The 16,736-nt window shown below is 38.3% G+C and overlaps 1 protein-coding gene across 1 annotated transcript; it reads left to right on the top strand.

Moving 5' to 3' along the window:
* Positions 1-8,635: 8,635 nt before the first annotated feature.
* LOC110865520 (probable protein phosphatase 2C 24) lies at positions 8,636-11,787 on the top strand. The gene is made up of 4 exons (XM_022114779.2): positions 8,636-9,211; positions 10,138-10,440; positions 11,014-11,119; positions 11,194-11,787. The coding sequence occupies exons 1-4, from the start codon at positions 8,750-8,752 to the stop codon at positions 11,526-11,528; spliced, it is 1,206 nt and encodes a 401-aa protein (XP_021970471.1). The 5' UTR covers positions 8,636-8,749; the 3' UTR covers positions 11,529-11,787.
* The last annotated feature ends 4,949 nt before the right edge of the window (positions 11,788-16,736 follow it).

Below are 16,736 nucleotides of genomic sequence, written 5' to 3'. Positions count from 1 at the left end.
CGCGACAGAAGGTGGTATCAGAGCTAATAATTAATAATTAATAATTAAATTGAGCCACTGATTTAAGCCTATTACGGAATTAAGTATTTGACAAAATACTTATCATTCTGTGATTATTTGTTGTATTAACTGATTATTTGTTAATTACAGTATGGGTAAACAAAAGTTGTCTGCTATCTACCACAAAATAGATATTGCATCTTCTTCTAAAAACCCAGTAAACCTAGAAGAAGGAATCTTTGTCCGCAAGGCAAACTATGAGAATCCTCTTTCCCCAGAGAAAAGGGATTCGATACTTAAAAAGAGTCAGGAGAAAAAGAAACCCCGAACCAAGAGAGTTAGGTTTAACCCAGAAATCTAAGAGTTGGGTAATAGTACACCTTGGGAAGAGAAAATAGACAAGAAATGGGCAAATCTCTATATGCTAGCTACTATAGCAGAAAATGCCAATCTCTAAATATCCAATAAATAGGGTCTAGTAAGAAAAATCACAATCCAGTAAATAAACAAAGTCCTAGTATGTTTATTTCTGTTGTCCTTTGTATAAATTAGTATGCAATAAAACTTCAGTGTTTGTTTGTTAAACTTTGTTCCAAAGTTTTAACATTGCATTCTTGTATTTTGCATATATACTATGCAGCATGAATGAGATGTCGGAAGCATTCCAGAATCTCAACTTATATCCAGTGCCTATCGAAGTCTCTCACGACTTTACTGGTTACATTGCTGACATAGAAGAACCTGTGGAATTCAAAGCTCCACCGCTGGAAAAAGCCAAACCTAAAAAGAAAAGAAGATACGTAGGGTGGAGGAAAGTACGTCGTAGGCAACCAGCCACTAGGAGACTTCCTAAAATAGAAACTCCTGTGAGCATGAACAAGGGAAAGGAAATAGAAACTGGAGAAAGTTCAAAACCACCAGAAAAGGAATTAGGAATAGACCTAAAGCAAAAGGGAATAGAAATTGGCGAAAGCTCTAAACAGTCTGAGGAAATCACGTTCCAGGACGAAATAGATCGCCTACTGGATAATTGTGATGTTCTAGAGCCTATCAATGATAATCTTTTCTCTTATCCTGCTACAGCCCAATTCCCATTAAACCTAGGACCAGCTATTCCAGACCCACTAGTTCACACCAGACCATTAGGCCAAATGGAGGAATGGTGGACTAATGACTGGCAATTCCAAAATATAGTTAATAGTCCCTATAGTTTTCTCCCACAGTTTGATCCAGAACCTATCCCTAATCCGCCAATGAGCTATGAAAATTTAGCTGAGTTACGTCAGTTTGGTGAAGAACTGATAGGCACCGGGAATAGGATTCGGGAAATGGGGGAGCAGATCTCTTGGAAGTACGACGAGAGGGAGCGTCGTTACTGAAACTGCCAGTGGACCAAAAGATAGGAAGGGCTGGAAAAAGTTTTCTGTATTATAACTAATATAGTAAAACTGATTCTGTAAAATGGGCAATAAAACCTTGTAAGATATGGTGTGTACGGAGGCATATACAATATACAATAACAAAATGAAAGTCGAGAAATCGACAATTTTGGTTATGTTTGTATGTTGTAGTAATTTATATGTTCATCTGTGCTAAATTTGTTATTAATAAGTTAGACACTAATAAATTCCTACTAATTAGCAGATGGAAAACGCTAACAATGAACCAATTAATGAAGTAAATCAATCTGAGCAAGAACAGGAAGATCAATATATAACCCGACAAGATATTGAGCACTTTATCGCCCAAGGGATAGCCAATGCTATTCCAGAAATTGTGGCTGCTGTTCAGAAACCTGCCGAACCACAATTAATTCCTAGTAAACGTATTCCGGAAGATAACGGCAGTAACAGCATAAATGGAGGCGGCAATCATGACAATCATGATCCGCAACAGGCCCCACTCCCAAAAAGAATGAAAGTTGCAACGCCTGGTTGCACTTATAAAGAATTTCTTGCTTGCAAACCCGCAGAATTTGCAGGTAATGAAGGGGCAACTGCAACACTGCGTTGGTTAGAGAAAACCGAGGCAGTAATTGCAATAAGCAAATGTGCCGAAGAGGATCAAGTGATGTATGCATCAAATCTGTTCAAAGAAGGAGCACTAGAATGGTGGAACAGGATCCTCCAGGCAAAAGGGAGAAGGATAGCCTATGCTATGAGTTGGGAAGAATTTAAGAATTTTGTAGAAAGAAAATTCTGTCCCGAATATGAAAAAGATCAAATGGCAAACAAATTCCTAAGTCACCGCATGACAGGGGTAGATTGCCGGGGCTATACTTCGACATTCTTTGAATACGCAAGGGTGGTGCCAACACTGGCTTCGCCAGAACCGGTACTCATTTCCCGTTACATTTGGGGTTTAATTAGTGAAATCCGAAACATCGTTAAAGCTGCGAGACCTCGTACTATTGACGATGCTGTGGAATTAGCTAATACCCTAACAGATGAACTGGTGCGCACAAGAGAAGAAGATCGCAGGAAGGAATTAGCTCAAAAGATTACCCAGGGATTTCGTGCGGGTAATATCAAGAAAAGAGGAACAGGGCAATCCTCATCACCTCCTTTCTGCAGAAATTGCAAAAAGAAGCATTATGGACAATGCAATATAGTTTGCAATTTTTGCAAGGCAAAAGGACATCGTGAAGAAGACTGCAGGAAGAAAACAAGAATTTGTTATAATTGCAGAGAAAGGGGACATTTTCAATCCGAATGTCCTAAGTTAGCTAAACCAGTAGATAACAAAGCTAAAACGGCTGAAGGAGCAACCAAGAAAAATGCGCGTGCATTCCAGCTGACCACTCAAGAGGCCGAACTCATTCCAGATGTGATAGCTGGTACGTTCCTAGTACATGACGTATTTGCAAAAGTATTATTTGACTCTGGTGCGAACCAAAGTTTTATTAATACTTCATTTTGTCAAGCTCTTAAGTTACCGTTAACCACTCTTAGGCAAATTTTCACAGTTGAAACCGCAGAAGGAAATTTTGTAAACATAGATAAAATCTGGCAAGAAGGAAAAAATAGAATTATTAGGCCATAAGTTTTCTGCAAATCTGTTACCAATGAATTTAGCCGGATTCGATGTAGTATTAGGAATGGATTGGTTAATAGCCAACCATGCACGAATCCTATGTGACAAAAATGCAGTAGAAATTCAAACCCCTTCAGGAGAGGTAATTGTAATTACTGGAAATAAACCTCGAAAGCCATTGAAATTCATATCAGTAATGAAATTGGCTAGTTATTCGAGAAAACAGGAAATGGTGTATATGATTTCAGTAATCATTAACACTAAAGATAAGGAACTTCAGGATATTCCAATAGTCTCAGAATACCCAGACGTTTTTCAAGAATTACCTGGGTTACCACCTGATAGAGAAGTAGAGTTTAGAATTCATTTAATTCCAGGTACTGCACCAATAGCTAAAGCACCTTATAGATTAGCACCTACCGAAATGCTAGAATTGAAAAAGCAGTTAGATGAATTACTAAGCAAAGGATTCATACAACCTAGTTCATCCCCTTGGGGTGCACCAGTACTGTTTGTGAAAAAGAAAGATGGATTGATGAGAATGTGTATCGATTATAGAGAATTGAATAAGGTTACGATTAAGAATCGATACCCACTACCTAGGATTGATGATCTTTTTGATCAATTGCAAGGAGCTAAGTATTTCTCTAAGATAGATTTAAGATCTGGATATCATCAGTTGAAGGTACAAAAAGAAGACATACCTAAAACTGCCTTCAGAACTAGGTATGGTCATTATGAGTTTACAGTCATGCCCTTTGGATTAACAAATGCCCCAGCAGCATTCATGGACATGATGAATCGAATCTGTAAACCATACTTGGATAAATTTGTGATCGTTTTCATCGACGACATACTTATTTATTCCAAAAGCCAAAAAGAACATTGTGAACACTTACACGTTCTCTTAACCTTGTTAAGAAAAGAAAAGCTTTATGCCAAATTCTCGAAATGTGAATTTTGGCTACAAGAAGTACAATTCTTAGGTCATGTGGTAAATCATGAAGGTATCCATGTAGATCCTGCTAAGATAGAAGCAATTACAAAGTGGAAAGTCCCACAAACAGCTATGGAGATAAGAAGTTTTCTAGGCTTAGCTGGATACTATAGACTATTTATCAAAGATTTTTCTAAGATAGCCGTACCATTAACTAAGTTAACCTGTAAAGCTGCTAAGTTTGAATGGGGACCTAGACAAGAAGAAGCCTTTAAGATTTTAAAGCATAGATTGACGAATGCACCAATCTTAGCTTTACCAGAAGGAACAGAAGATTTTGAAGTATATTGTGATGCTTCAAAATTAGGCTATGGATGTGTGTTAATGCAACGCAAGAAGGTAATTGCGTATGCTTCTAGACAATTGAAAAAGCACGAAGAAAATTATACGACTCATGACCTAGAACTAGGAGCCATAATTTTTGCCCTTAAGATATGGAGACATTATCTGTATGGAAATAAGTTTAGTGTTTATACAGATCATAAAAGTTTAAGATATATATTTGGGCAAAAAGAGTTAAACATGAGGCAAAGAAGATGGATGGAGATGCTAAGCGATTACGATTGTGATATCCAATATCACGAAGGAAAGGCAAATGTAGTTGCAGATGCCTTAAGTCGTAAGTACCATGAGAAACAGAAACGAGTCCGTGCTCTGAGGTTAAATCTACAAGTAGATTTAATGGCACAAATCAAAGAAGTTCAGAAAACAGCAATCCAAGATGATGCTGAAAGAATGAAAGGTTACCTAAAAGAACTAGAACAAGGAAATGATGGAATTTGGAAATTCCATAAGAAACGAATTTGGGTACCTAAGCGAGGAGAGTTAAGAAATAAGATTTTAGAAGAAGCTCATAAATCTAGGTATACCATGCACCCAGGAAACAATAAAATGTATCAAGATTTAAGGAAAAATTTCTGGTGGATAGGAATGAAAAAGGATATAGCCGAATACTTATCCAAGTGCTTAACTTGTTCACAAGTTAAGGCTGAACACTAGAAACCCTCAGGACTACTACAACAGTTAGAAATGCCTGTATGGAAATGGGAACTCATAACAATGGATTTTGTTACAAAGTTACCCAAAACCAAAAGAGGTAATGATGCGATTTGGGTAATCGTAGACCGATTAACCAAGTCAGCTCATTTCCTACCAATGAAAGAAACCTTTAGCATGGAAAGGTTAGCACAACTGTACGTGGACGAAGTAGTATCCCTACATGGAGTCCCGCTCTCCATTGTATCGGATAGAGATAGTCGTTTTACATCTCATTTCTAGACAAGTTTTCAGAAAGCAATGGGAACTCGACTAAATCTAAGTACTGCTTATCATCCACAAACAGACGGACAGAGTGAAAGGACAATACAAACTCTAGAAGACATGCTCCGAGCATGTGTAATTGACTTTGGTGGTAATTGGGATAGCCATTTGCCATTAATTGAATTCTCCTATAACAATAGTTATCATTCAAGCATCGAAGCTTCCCCATTCGAAGCACTGTACGGACGTAAGTGCAGAACTCCAGTATGTTGGGCAGAAATCGGAGAAAGTCAATTATCAGGTCCTGAGATTGTACAAGAAACTACTGACAAGATAACTCAGATTAAGGAGAGATTGAAAACAGCTCGAGATCGTCAGAAGAGCTATGCAGACAATCGACGTAAGCCTTTAGAATTCCAAGTAGGAGATAAAGTACTTTTAAAAGTTTCTCCTTGGAAAGGAGTAGTACGATTCGGAAAGAAAGGAAAGTTAAGTCCAAGGTACGTTGGACCATTCCCCGTGATTCAACGAATAGGACCAGTAGCTTATCGCTTACAACTACCAGAAGAGTTAGCTGGAGTACATGATGTATTTCATGTATCCAATCTCAAGAAATGTTTATCAAACGAATTCCTAGTAGTACCTCTTCAAGATATAGAGGTAAATGAAAAGCTGAAATTCGTAGAGAAACCACTACAAATAGAAGACCGGAAGATCAAGTTTCTCAAGCACAAACGACTAGTGCTAGTAAAAGTCAAATGGGAATCCAAAAGAGGACCAGAGTACACTTGGGAACTGGAATCAGAAATGAAGCGAAAGTACCCTCATCTATTTCAGTAAATCTCGAGGACGAGATTTTTCTCAAGGTGGGGAGGATGTAACAACTGCCACTAAAATCAATAATTAGGACAAGAATTAGTCAATAAGAAAACCCTAATTGAAACACCCAAGTGATTCCGCATAAACCCTAAAATTTTCATAACAATCAGAATCAGGATCAGGGCCCCTAAAACTCAGGGGGGGTAAACCCTAGTTGGTAATATCTTAACAGTTTTACGTGGGAGCTAAGTTTTCAGTCGAAACCAACTCACCCAAGCTACCTGTACACGAACACACCCTATGCTCGACTAGGGTCTCTCGCGCCACGCGACACGCGCAAGGAAATCCTTCGCGTGGCGCGAGGGAGTGCATTTTTCAGATATAAATAGGGGATGTTGGCACTTGAAGTTTTCTGTTAATTCGACGTCCAAACTCAATTTCTACGTTGAGTTATCACTGAAACAGTACACACCACACACTAAACTCAAAGTGCTGCCGCAATCAGGGTAATAACTCGATCGCTATTACGATTCAACGTCCGATCGATTATAACTATCCAACAATAGTCCAGGTGCTGCTCAATTGAGCTTGTACTTTGATTATTCGTCGTGATTTCGACTTGAATATTAGAGTGCTGTTCGAATTCGGACTATGCTCTGTTATTCGTTGTGAATCCGATTGAATTATCGAGTATTGCACTGATTAATTGTTGGGAGGGTTTAATCTCGTGAATTGACGTAATTGCTGTATTAGTTACTAACCTGCCTGTGTGTGCATTGTGTTAAACTAGGTTTAATCAAGGCTAATCAGTAGGCTTATATCTATTGCTCGTTAATCTGCAATGTGAGTCATTCTTCTTTTTAAACTGTTTTCTCACAGTTTGTGAGTAAGTATTACAAAACTCCAAGTTATTTTCAAAGGTTATAATTACAGGGATTAAGTCTATGTAATCACCATATTACAGCCGGTATGTGGGGTTTTGTATACATTACTTGTTTCCCGTCACACTTGGACAAACGGGTGGCCAAGGGGTGATCTGACCACAGTCACAGACACCATTGGACAAATGGGCTAGCCAATGGATGGTCGAGTGACAAATACTGTGGGTAGTTGGTTTGAGATCAGAAACATTGTATTTCCCCTTAATACTGTAATTTATAACTAACGGGTCGTTTTAGAAAACAGAACGATTCACTCAGTATTTCCCCGCTGACAAAACCTTTTCCAAACATGTTTCAGGTGATCTGTGTGATCCAGGAAAAGTGCAGTAAAGCACTACAAGCTCAGAGAAGTGGCTCATTGTGAATAAATAAATAAAACATGTTTTAGAAAATAATGATTTCTGTGTGAAATCAACTGATTGTAAATTGTGGGAATTTATCCCTAAAACTTTGTATAATATATTAAACGAGCATTTTTACGGTGAAAAGATCTTGTAATAAAAGACTTCCGCTGCCGCATAAATCAGATACCACGGGTACCACTGGACTGCTCGCGGCTCCCGATTCCGTCCAGGGTGGGTCGGGGGTCGCGACACAACACAAGTGGCGTGAATTAAAACCGAAGCTGGAGCGGTTTAAAGTTTGTTTCGACCGCGTCCCTGCGGGGGACCTAAGCCACGACAATCGAATGGAGATCGCGAAGATCGAGTGGAGGCACGACGAGAATCTGGAATTTAAGTGGGTTCCCCAATTTAATATTTATAGAAGTTTGTAATTTTTTTTAGGAATTATAAACTACTTTTTTTTTTTTCAAATTTAGGATTTAATAAGTAGTTTTTTTTTAGTTTTTAGGATGTTAATGTAATTTCTTTAAAAATAATATAAGTTTATTTTATTTTATAAATCTCAAGTATATACAAAAAATATATAAAGTCAGCCAACATGGCACCCCAATGCCGCTAACCCACGTCGCTTCCACACGCCACCGAAACCAATGAAATTCATCCATGTCAACTCTTCTCAAGCACTTAATCAGAAGGGGTTATTTCATCCAAACTCCCCATGATTGGTTGGAACACCTCTCTCTTCTCCCCTACAAGCGGTGAATACTCCACGATTTTCATGTTGCCGTGCGGTAAGAGAAGGGTCGACGACAGTGTTGTCGCATGATGAACGAGCACACCGCACCCACCTAATTCACCCTAAGGGATGGTGTACAGGGGTGGGTTGGGTCCCCACGCCCAAACCCAAACCCAAGCCCATTCCCGAGTCTCATCCCTCTCCCTCGTGCACCACTCTCTCTCCTCCCTTCTCACATCCCGCATTTGATCCCACCCTTGCATCACATCCTGCCTGACTGATTATCAAACTGACACATTCACTCGTGTCATTTTCCCATTAGCCCACGAATTCCACGTCAAAATATTCTATTCCCCACCTCAAATATTCAACAGTACATATCAACATCATCTCTTAATTCAAGACGGCGCTGAACTCCATGTTCCTTACCCGAACTTCCAACGGGCAGTCGGGCAGCACCTTACGTGGCAAAAACCCAAAGCATCCCTTTTAATATCTCCCTTAACAAACCACCACCATTTTCATTTTCATTTCAACAAATTCCTCAATTATTCCTTCACAAACTGAAACCATCTTTGCATGATTGATTTGATACTAACTTAGTGGTTGCTAATTTGCAATGGTGGAAATATGTTTCGGAGCCGTGAGTGAAAATGATCCGTCCGCTTCAAGCGCGTCAAGTTCACGCGCAACAACAGAAGCGGACGGAAACCAAACACTCAAATTTATAGCCGGAGGACGCAACGTTTACAAAGATAACGCGTTCAAAAAAGCGAGACTGACAATCTCATCGGCTTCGGCCGCAGTGGATAATCGAAGATATACAAAACTTGTGTCGGATGATGATAGAAGCGATGTTGTTGTAAGAGATAATCTAGCTATTGCAAATTCGTGTGGTTCGGGTGTTGATAGGTTTGTTCCTGCTCAATCAAGCCCTAGATATGGAGTTGCGTCGATGTGTGGACGGCGGAGAGATATGGAAGACGCGGTGGCCGTTCATCCATCGTTTATTGATACAGACCATCACCAGACATCTAATACGCATTATTTTGGTGTGTTTGATGGTCATGGTTGTTCTCACGTATGTTTTATGTTATGTATATGCAACTTACTGAATTAGTACTACAATAAGGGGTAGGGGTGGTTATCACTCGCTACCTATTTATCACTTACAACATCCAATCAAATTCCGACATGTCATCAACCATTATTCCATCACTCACAACCTTTTTCAGTGGAAATACCCATTACTCATAACACCCAACAATAAACCCTCACACCCCCTCACATGCTCCCATTTATCACGCGTCAAAAATATCACGTGAATTAAGTTTCACGCGTTAAGTTTGATGGGTGGCGGTGGTTTGTTTGATTTTATCACGCGTGAAACTAATATATGACGGGGAATCTTTCCCCCACCCCGGGTCCCTAAACATATATTCTTTTTCCAAATAGATAGACAAAAGGGTTGGGCAGGCGTTTTCGTTAAAAATCGATGGCTAGCGCCACAGGCGGATCTATGAAGGGCTTAGGAGTTGCCCGTGCTACCCTTGACTTTGTTAGCGAAGTACAAAATGTTTTTTTTTCTGTTTTATTATCAGTGGCGAAGGTTGAGATTTCCGACGAGGGTCAAAAACGTTGAGATTTCCGACAGGGGGTCGAAAACGTATATACCCAAAAATTTCTATACGAAAACCACATTATATTAATTATACTGCTGAGCGAAAAGTTCGGGGGTCGGGCGCCCCCCAGCCCTTAATAGCTGCGCCCCTATTTATTATACAATATTAGGATAGGTCCATTTTTTAGATAACCCAAAATTTTTCTTCTAGATACGTTACTGTTAAGCGAGCCATACTATGTGGTTGGTTTAAATAAATTTTAAATGGTTAATAGGTGATGTCTATTTTGGAAATTTTTTGATAAAACATGTCTATTTTAGTAAATTCCTCAAGAAATTGTAGGAGGTTTTTAAATTATATTGATGTTTTGAGTTATTAATTTTAGGTTGCAAGGATGTGCAAGAATCGGTTACATATGTTGGTGAGGGAAGAATTGAAGAAGAATGAGTGGAAGAAGACGATGGAGCAAAGCTTTCGTCGAATGGATGAGGAAGCGATGCTCTGGAACGAACAAGTTACAAAAGGTGTGTGTCGGTGTGAGCTTCATGGACCTGAGTCGTATGGGGTTGGGTCTACGGCGGTGGTTGCGGTTGTGACTCCTGATAAGATCATAGTTGCAAATTGTGGTGATTCAAGAGCTGTACTTTGTAGGAAGGGAAAAGCAGTGCCTTTATCAAATGATCACAAGGTTAGTCGTTGATTGGGATGTCAAACGAATCCGAACCCAAATCTGAAATATTCGGTACCAGTACCTATTCTTAGGGATTTTCGGTACCGGTAGCGGTTCGGTAACGGTTAGTGCTGAGCTCATCCCTCGGTATTTGGCTAGGGGACTAGGTATGAGATTGTTTTAAAAAAATTTAGCCGGTATGATATTAGGTGATGTGTAGTCTGATTACTCGAAACTTATATGCATGTTTACTCGAACCATATTCGTAAGTATTTTGTTTTTATTTTTTTTCTTTTTTGTCCAAGTTAACAAAATAATTTACTAAAAGTTGGGTCTTATAAAACAAAATTTCATAAAATTAATGAGAGTAGAAAGATATTGGAATATCCCAACTTAATTTTTATAGTAAACTAACGGATATATCTGAACCGGTTGATAGTTACCTGATATATACATGACAAGTAATACAGTGTAGTCTTGGGATTAACAATACCCATCCTAAACCGATCTTATTGTCCATCCCTAGACTCGTTGATGATTAAAGTTCTTTTCTGACTGTTTATTAACTAATCGATGTTTGGAATTTTGTAGCCTGATCGTCCTGATGAACTCAAGCGGATTGAAGATGCCGGCGGGAGAGTTTTATACTGGGATGGCGCTAGAGTTAGCGGTGTTCTCGCAATGTCTAGAGCTATTGGTAATTATAATCTAGTGATCCACCAATTACTTTCGACGGCTCATTAGTTCAATACTTAAATTATCTTCTTTCAGGTGATAATTATTTGAAACCTTATGTGACTTGCGAGCCAGAGGTGACGATCACTGAACGAACGGTAGAGGACGACTGTTTGATACTTGCAAGTGACGGATTGTGGGACGTGGTATCCAATGACACCGCGTGTGGACTGGCGAGGATGTGTCTGAAAGGAAAAAGACCGTCTGCGGAGATGAAGAGTCCCCCTGTTATTGACGAATCCGAGTACCAGAATTGTGACCCGACATGTTCTAACGCATCATTGTTGTTAACCAAGTTGGCTTTGGCAAGACGGAGTGCAGACAATGTTAGTGTTGTTGTTATAGGTCTAAGGAAAAATGGGTCCTTATAAGCAGGGGCGGACCTAGAGTGATAGAAGAGGTAACCTCTGTTGCCCCTTAACGCTCTGACGGTAGTGTAAATTTTGGAAAAATTTGACGTTTTTTCGATTTCGTTACCCTTTTTTATCAACGTTACACCTATATGGATTTTCTAGATCCGCCACTGCTTATAAGAGACAATCTTTTATCAACTTCTCTCTTATTTTTGGGAAGTTAAGAGCATGTCATGTATTTCTTTGTATTAAAAATAAGGACCAATGACTTATACAAGAAAATAGATACAGGTAAACAACAAATATTAACAAGGGTCGTCGGTACTATGCCTTAGGTTAGCAAGGTTAATCGTGTCCAACCATAGTATGTTAGGTAAATTCAAGATTTTAAGACCACAGACTTATCATGTCTACCATAGTGTTTCCGTTGTGTATTCATCATGTCGGGCGGATTCAGGAATTTTTTTTTCTATGGTGTTATTTTTCTTGATATCCGGATTTAAAACGATCCAACATCAAAATTTTCGGGTCTACATGTCGGTGGGGTTGAATCACATAATAAAAACTAAAAGCATAAAAAATACGTGATAAAAATACAAAAGTCATTTAAGATAAAAAAGTTTATTTTTATGGTTGTTCCCTATGGGTTTTCATGTTTTGAAAACAATCCATAATGTCTTCAATAGATCACTCCTGCTAAGTCAGAGTGCTGACAATGTTAGCATTGTTCAATAAAAATATGTTGAATCGTTGAACGGAATCCTCAATCGTCCCCAAGTTACAGTTGTCGATAGTCCCTATTCAAATGCTCGGTGTTTGATCACTTGACTCTTTAGTTTTCCAATCGTCATTGGTGATCTTTTTTTTTATTTAGGTTAAACAATTATACTTAATAAGGGAGTTTTTAGTTGATTATGTCACACCCCGTCGAGGCGGAAACGCGATGTGCGACCACGAACAGTTTTCACAATATCAGATTAGCGAACGTCTACATGATTTAAAATGAACCAACCATGCCAAATATATTACTTGAAAAGGAGTTTGTGATTGAGTTTGCGAACATACATAAATTAAACAATAAGTTTGTTGGTGCATCCGTCTGTTGACTTCGTCTTGTATCGAGTCTTATATTTGTATAGATAGATCAGGGCACGTAGTACGAGAATATTGTCAAATATGGGTGTGGTGGTAATTTCGCACGAAATTACACATTGTTAATTTCGTACGAAATCAAGATGTAATTCCGCACGAAATCAGATTTCGCGTGAAATCTAATTTCGCTTGGACAGGTTCGTGCGAAATTAGCTCACCTATAAATAGTGGTGTCTTGATTTCATTTGTAACTTTCCGGCTTGAGTACCGAACTGCTGCCGAAGTGTCGACTCACTGTAAAACGTTGTCAAATCAATCAAGAGACAGTTTAAAGTGAATATCTAGCTGAATTGAACTCGATACGACTGTTTCCGCCTTTCATATTGAGCAAAAACTCTTCTGATCGACTCATGCGGGTCTGAAAACGATCCTACAAGCGGTATCAGAGCTCAGGAGGAAGAGTTCATACCAATTCAGCTGCAAAATCTGATTTCTACACACAAGTTTTTATGGTCAAAATGCTTTGAATTTAATACATAATGTGCGAAACAGTGTTTTAACAAACCCTTGAAAGTTTCAGACTTAAAATCAACTTAAAACTTGATCAATTTGACAAAATTCAGCTCGAGATGATGACGTCAGCATAATTTCGCTTGAAATAGCCTTATTTCGCTCCAGATTGTAATTTCGTTTGAAAGTTTTCACACGAAATTAGTTATTTCGCATGAGGCTGTAATTCCGTTTGAGTATTTCGCACGGAATTAGATATTTCGTTTGAAACTGTGGTATTTCGTACGAAATCAGTGATTTCGCACTAGATTGGTAATTCCGTTTGATAGAGTTATTTCGTTTGGAGAGGATATTTCGCACAAAGGGTATTTCGTTTGAAAGATAATTTTGTTTGAAACTGACTGTTTGTGGAATTTTGAAAACCGAAACATGGAAGAAGAATTTTATAACGCCTTTGCTACTCCGATTACCATTGCACAACACACAATGTTAGAAAATGAAACGGGTACCATGCAAAAACCGCCAAAACTTATGAATATTGAGGAGTATAAAGGATGGGAAGAACGATTTGAGAATTGGGTACAAGCAAACTATTTGGATGCTTGGGAATGTGTTGAGACGAAATATGTTAGACCAATGACTGATGATGAGGAGGTGATTGCAATTAAAGATCTTAGTGCAGAGGAGGAAAAGAAATACAAATATGAGAAAATGATGACTAGTTTGTTACATCAAGCAGTGAAAGAAGATATCTTGGTTTTATTGCAACACAATGGAACTGCGTATTCTATCTGGAAAGCTTTAAAGTCAAAGTTTGTTGGAAGTAAAGAAATGGTCAAGAACAAAAAAATCACTTCTGAAGAAAGAATTTGATCTATTTCGTGGTTTGAGATTTGAGAGCACCAAGCAGATCATTGAAAGATACTGCAACTTGTTAGTCAACATGAAGAGAGTGAGCATCACAAAAGATAATGAAGAGTTGATTGAGAAGTTGGCCGATGCTTTGCCACATGAAACATGGGGCACATACCTCATGATGTTGAGAAATAAAAAGGATTTTGGGAATCTGACACTGAGCAAGTTCATTGAAAAGCTTGAAGCTCAAGAGATGGAACAAAGAAAGATTTCAAGAATGAAAGATTTTGATGGTGAACAAGATATTAGGTTGTATTACAAAGCAGGGTTGAATGATAAAACCAACATGTCACCAAAAGTTGAAACTGCATTCAATGCTAAAAGTTCGTCTGGAGGGTCATCTAAAGGACCAAACAGCAAAACGAGTTTTTCTTCATATCCATCATTTGATCCAAACATTTCTGCAACAAAGAATGGCAAGAAGTTACAATGCAACATTGTATTGAATCTTGAGAATGATCATGATTACTCAGAAGAAAGCAGGAAGGATCGGGAATCCAATGTTGACAAAAGAGGATTACGATCAGATTGATGCTGAGGAGATGGAATTGATGGATATAAAGTGGTGTTTGGCGAGTGTGTTGAGGAGAGCTAAGAAATTCAAACAGATCACAGGAAGAGATGATTTCCATGATGCAAATGTTTCTACTTTAGGTTTTGATACGTCTAAAGTTACTTGTTTTCGTTGCCGGGAAAAAGGACACTTCAAGAGAGAGTGCACAAACCGCGAAGCAAGTGGAGCTCAAAATCCGTTCAACAACAATGATTACTATCGGAAAGCAATTTATCATCAAGTTGCTCAACAACAACAACAACCACAAACTGCTCATGCCAGGAAGGAGATTGAAGAATCATCAAAGAGAGCTTGTATGGTGAATCAAGATGATAAATCATCAAACGGATTCAGTTGGGACAAAAATATTTCAGCAGATAGTAAGGCATGTCTAATAGATCAAGCTGATGAAAAGTTACCATAAGGTTTTAGCTGGGAGAACTTTAGTTGGGATACTTATTGTCCGGAAAAGGAGATTTTGCAAGCCAAAGCTTTTGTTGCTCGAGTTGCTGAAGATAGTGATAATGATGATGATTACTATGCAAGAAAAATGGAAGAGCACTTAAGATTGATGGAGGAGAGTGATAGTGATGATGAAAAAGCTAAAAAGAAAAAGAAGAAAGCTAAGAAACCAGTCAGCAGTGATGATGAAGAAGTTCCAGTGATCAAGAGAAAGATAATAGAAGTTCCAGCTTTCAAAGTTGAAGCAGAAGCTGATGCACAAAAGATTCCGGTGATATGTGAAAATTGTGAAGCAGTGAAGAAGCAAAACAGTACTTTGATTCACAACTTGAACAGATAGAAAGAGTCCTATGATGTTCTAAACAAGTCGATGAATCTGTACAATCAATCCAGCTGTGAACAAGCAACAGCAATGAAGACACTTCAAGGAGCTTTCATGACAAAACAGAAAGTCGTCAACAATTACATTGAGAAATGTGCTGTTCTGGAACAAAAACTGGAGACACAAAGGATTGAGACAGAAAGAGTTATAGGTTGTTAAAAAGTTACTCATGTACTTCTTATGTCATTGACAGGATTTATCCAACCGTTGAAGGCATGAAGGCATTTGAAGAAGAAACATCTGAAGAAAAGAATTCTGAAAAGAAAAAGATTTCTGAAGTGAAGACTTCCAAAACAAAGAAGGATACTGAAGTGAAGATGTCTGGTAAGAAACAAGGTGTCAGTTACAACAAGTGTCCACCCCCGCTTGAAAATGGATATTCGCCACGAAATCCAAATTCAGAAACAGTCGAAAAGGCAACCAACTTACAGTGGGAGTCTGAGGTTTCGGTTAACTTGCCAGAAAACATTGATGTCATGTTTACATCATCTGACACTGATCATGAGTCCGAGTTAATAAAGAAAGTGGTCGATCAGGTGTTGGATAAAGATGAAACCGAGGAGTGGAAGTCGGAGTCAAAATCAAAGTCAAAGTCTAAAACCGACATGTCAAGTTCAAAAGTCAAACAGGGCAAAGGAGTTTACAATAAAGATTTTTTGTTATCAAAATCTAATTTGAATGATGAAACGTTCAAAGTAGCTTATACTTTGAATGATTCTGACAAATTATATTCTGATGAAGAATTTCCAATAAGCGGTGTTAAAACTGAAATGAAAAAAAAAAGGTTTTTAAATTAATAGAAATTAATATTTCTGAAATAAAAGATGTAAATCTTTCTGAAAAACCTAAAAAATACACCTCACGAGTTCAACAAAGAGAAAACAAGAAAAGGGGTTACAGTTCTGGTTCAGGTTTTCAAAAGAAACCAAACCATAACGGTAATTTCAAAAAGAAAGGCTTAGGTTTTATTCCACCAGAAAATTATAAAAATGAGAAAATTTTTAAAACAAACATTGTTTCAGGAGCAAGCTCGGAGGAAGAGGAGAAGAGTTCATTCCGGAAGCAGACAAACAGAGAATTCTTTGCGAAGAAGCAAGAGGAAATGAAGAATGAAGCTGTTCAATAGAAAGAGACAAGAACTTGTTTTTAGTGCAAAACAGTTGGACATATTGCCAAGAATTGTCCTAAGGCAATCAAATCAAAACAGGGAGTGTTTCTTAAATTGAAAGAAAAGATGGTTGAAAATGAATCACCAACTAAACCGTTCATAGTTTTCAAAGATTCAAAATTTGAAGTTGGTGAATGTTCAAAA

The sequence above is a fragment of the Helianthus annuus genome, chromosome 6 (genome assembly GCF_002127325.2).
Source record: "Helianthus annuus cultivar XRQ/B chromosome 6, HanXRQr2.0-SUNRISE, whole genome shotgun sequence".
Lineage (NCBI taxonomy): Eukaryota > Viridiplantae > Streptophyta > Magnoliopsida > Asterales > Asteraceae > Helianthus > Helianthus annuus.
The sequence above is the reverse complement of the archived record's forward strand: the minus strand, read 5'-3'. Positions and strand labels throughout refer to the sequence as shown.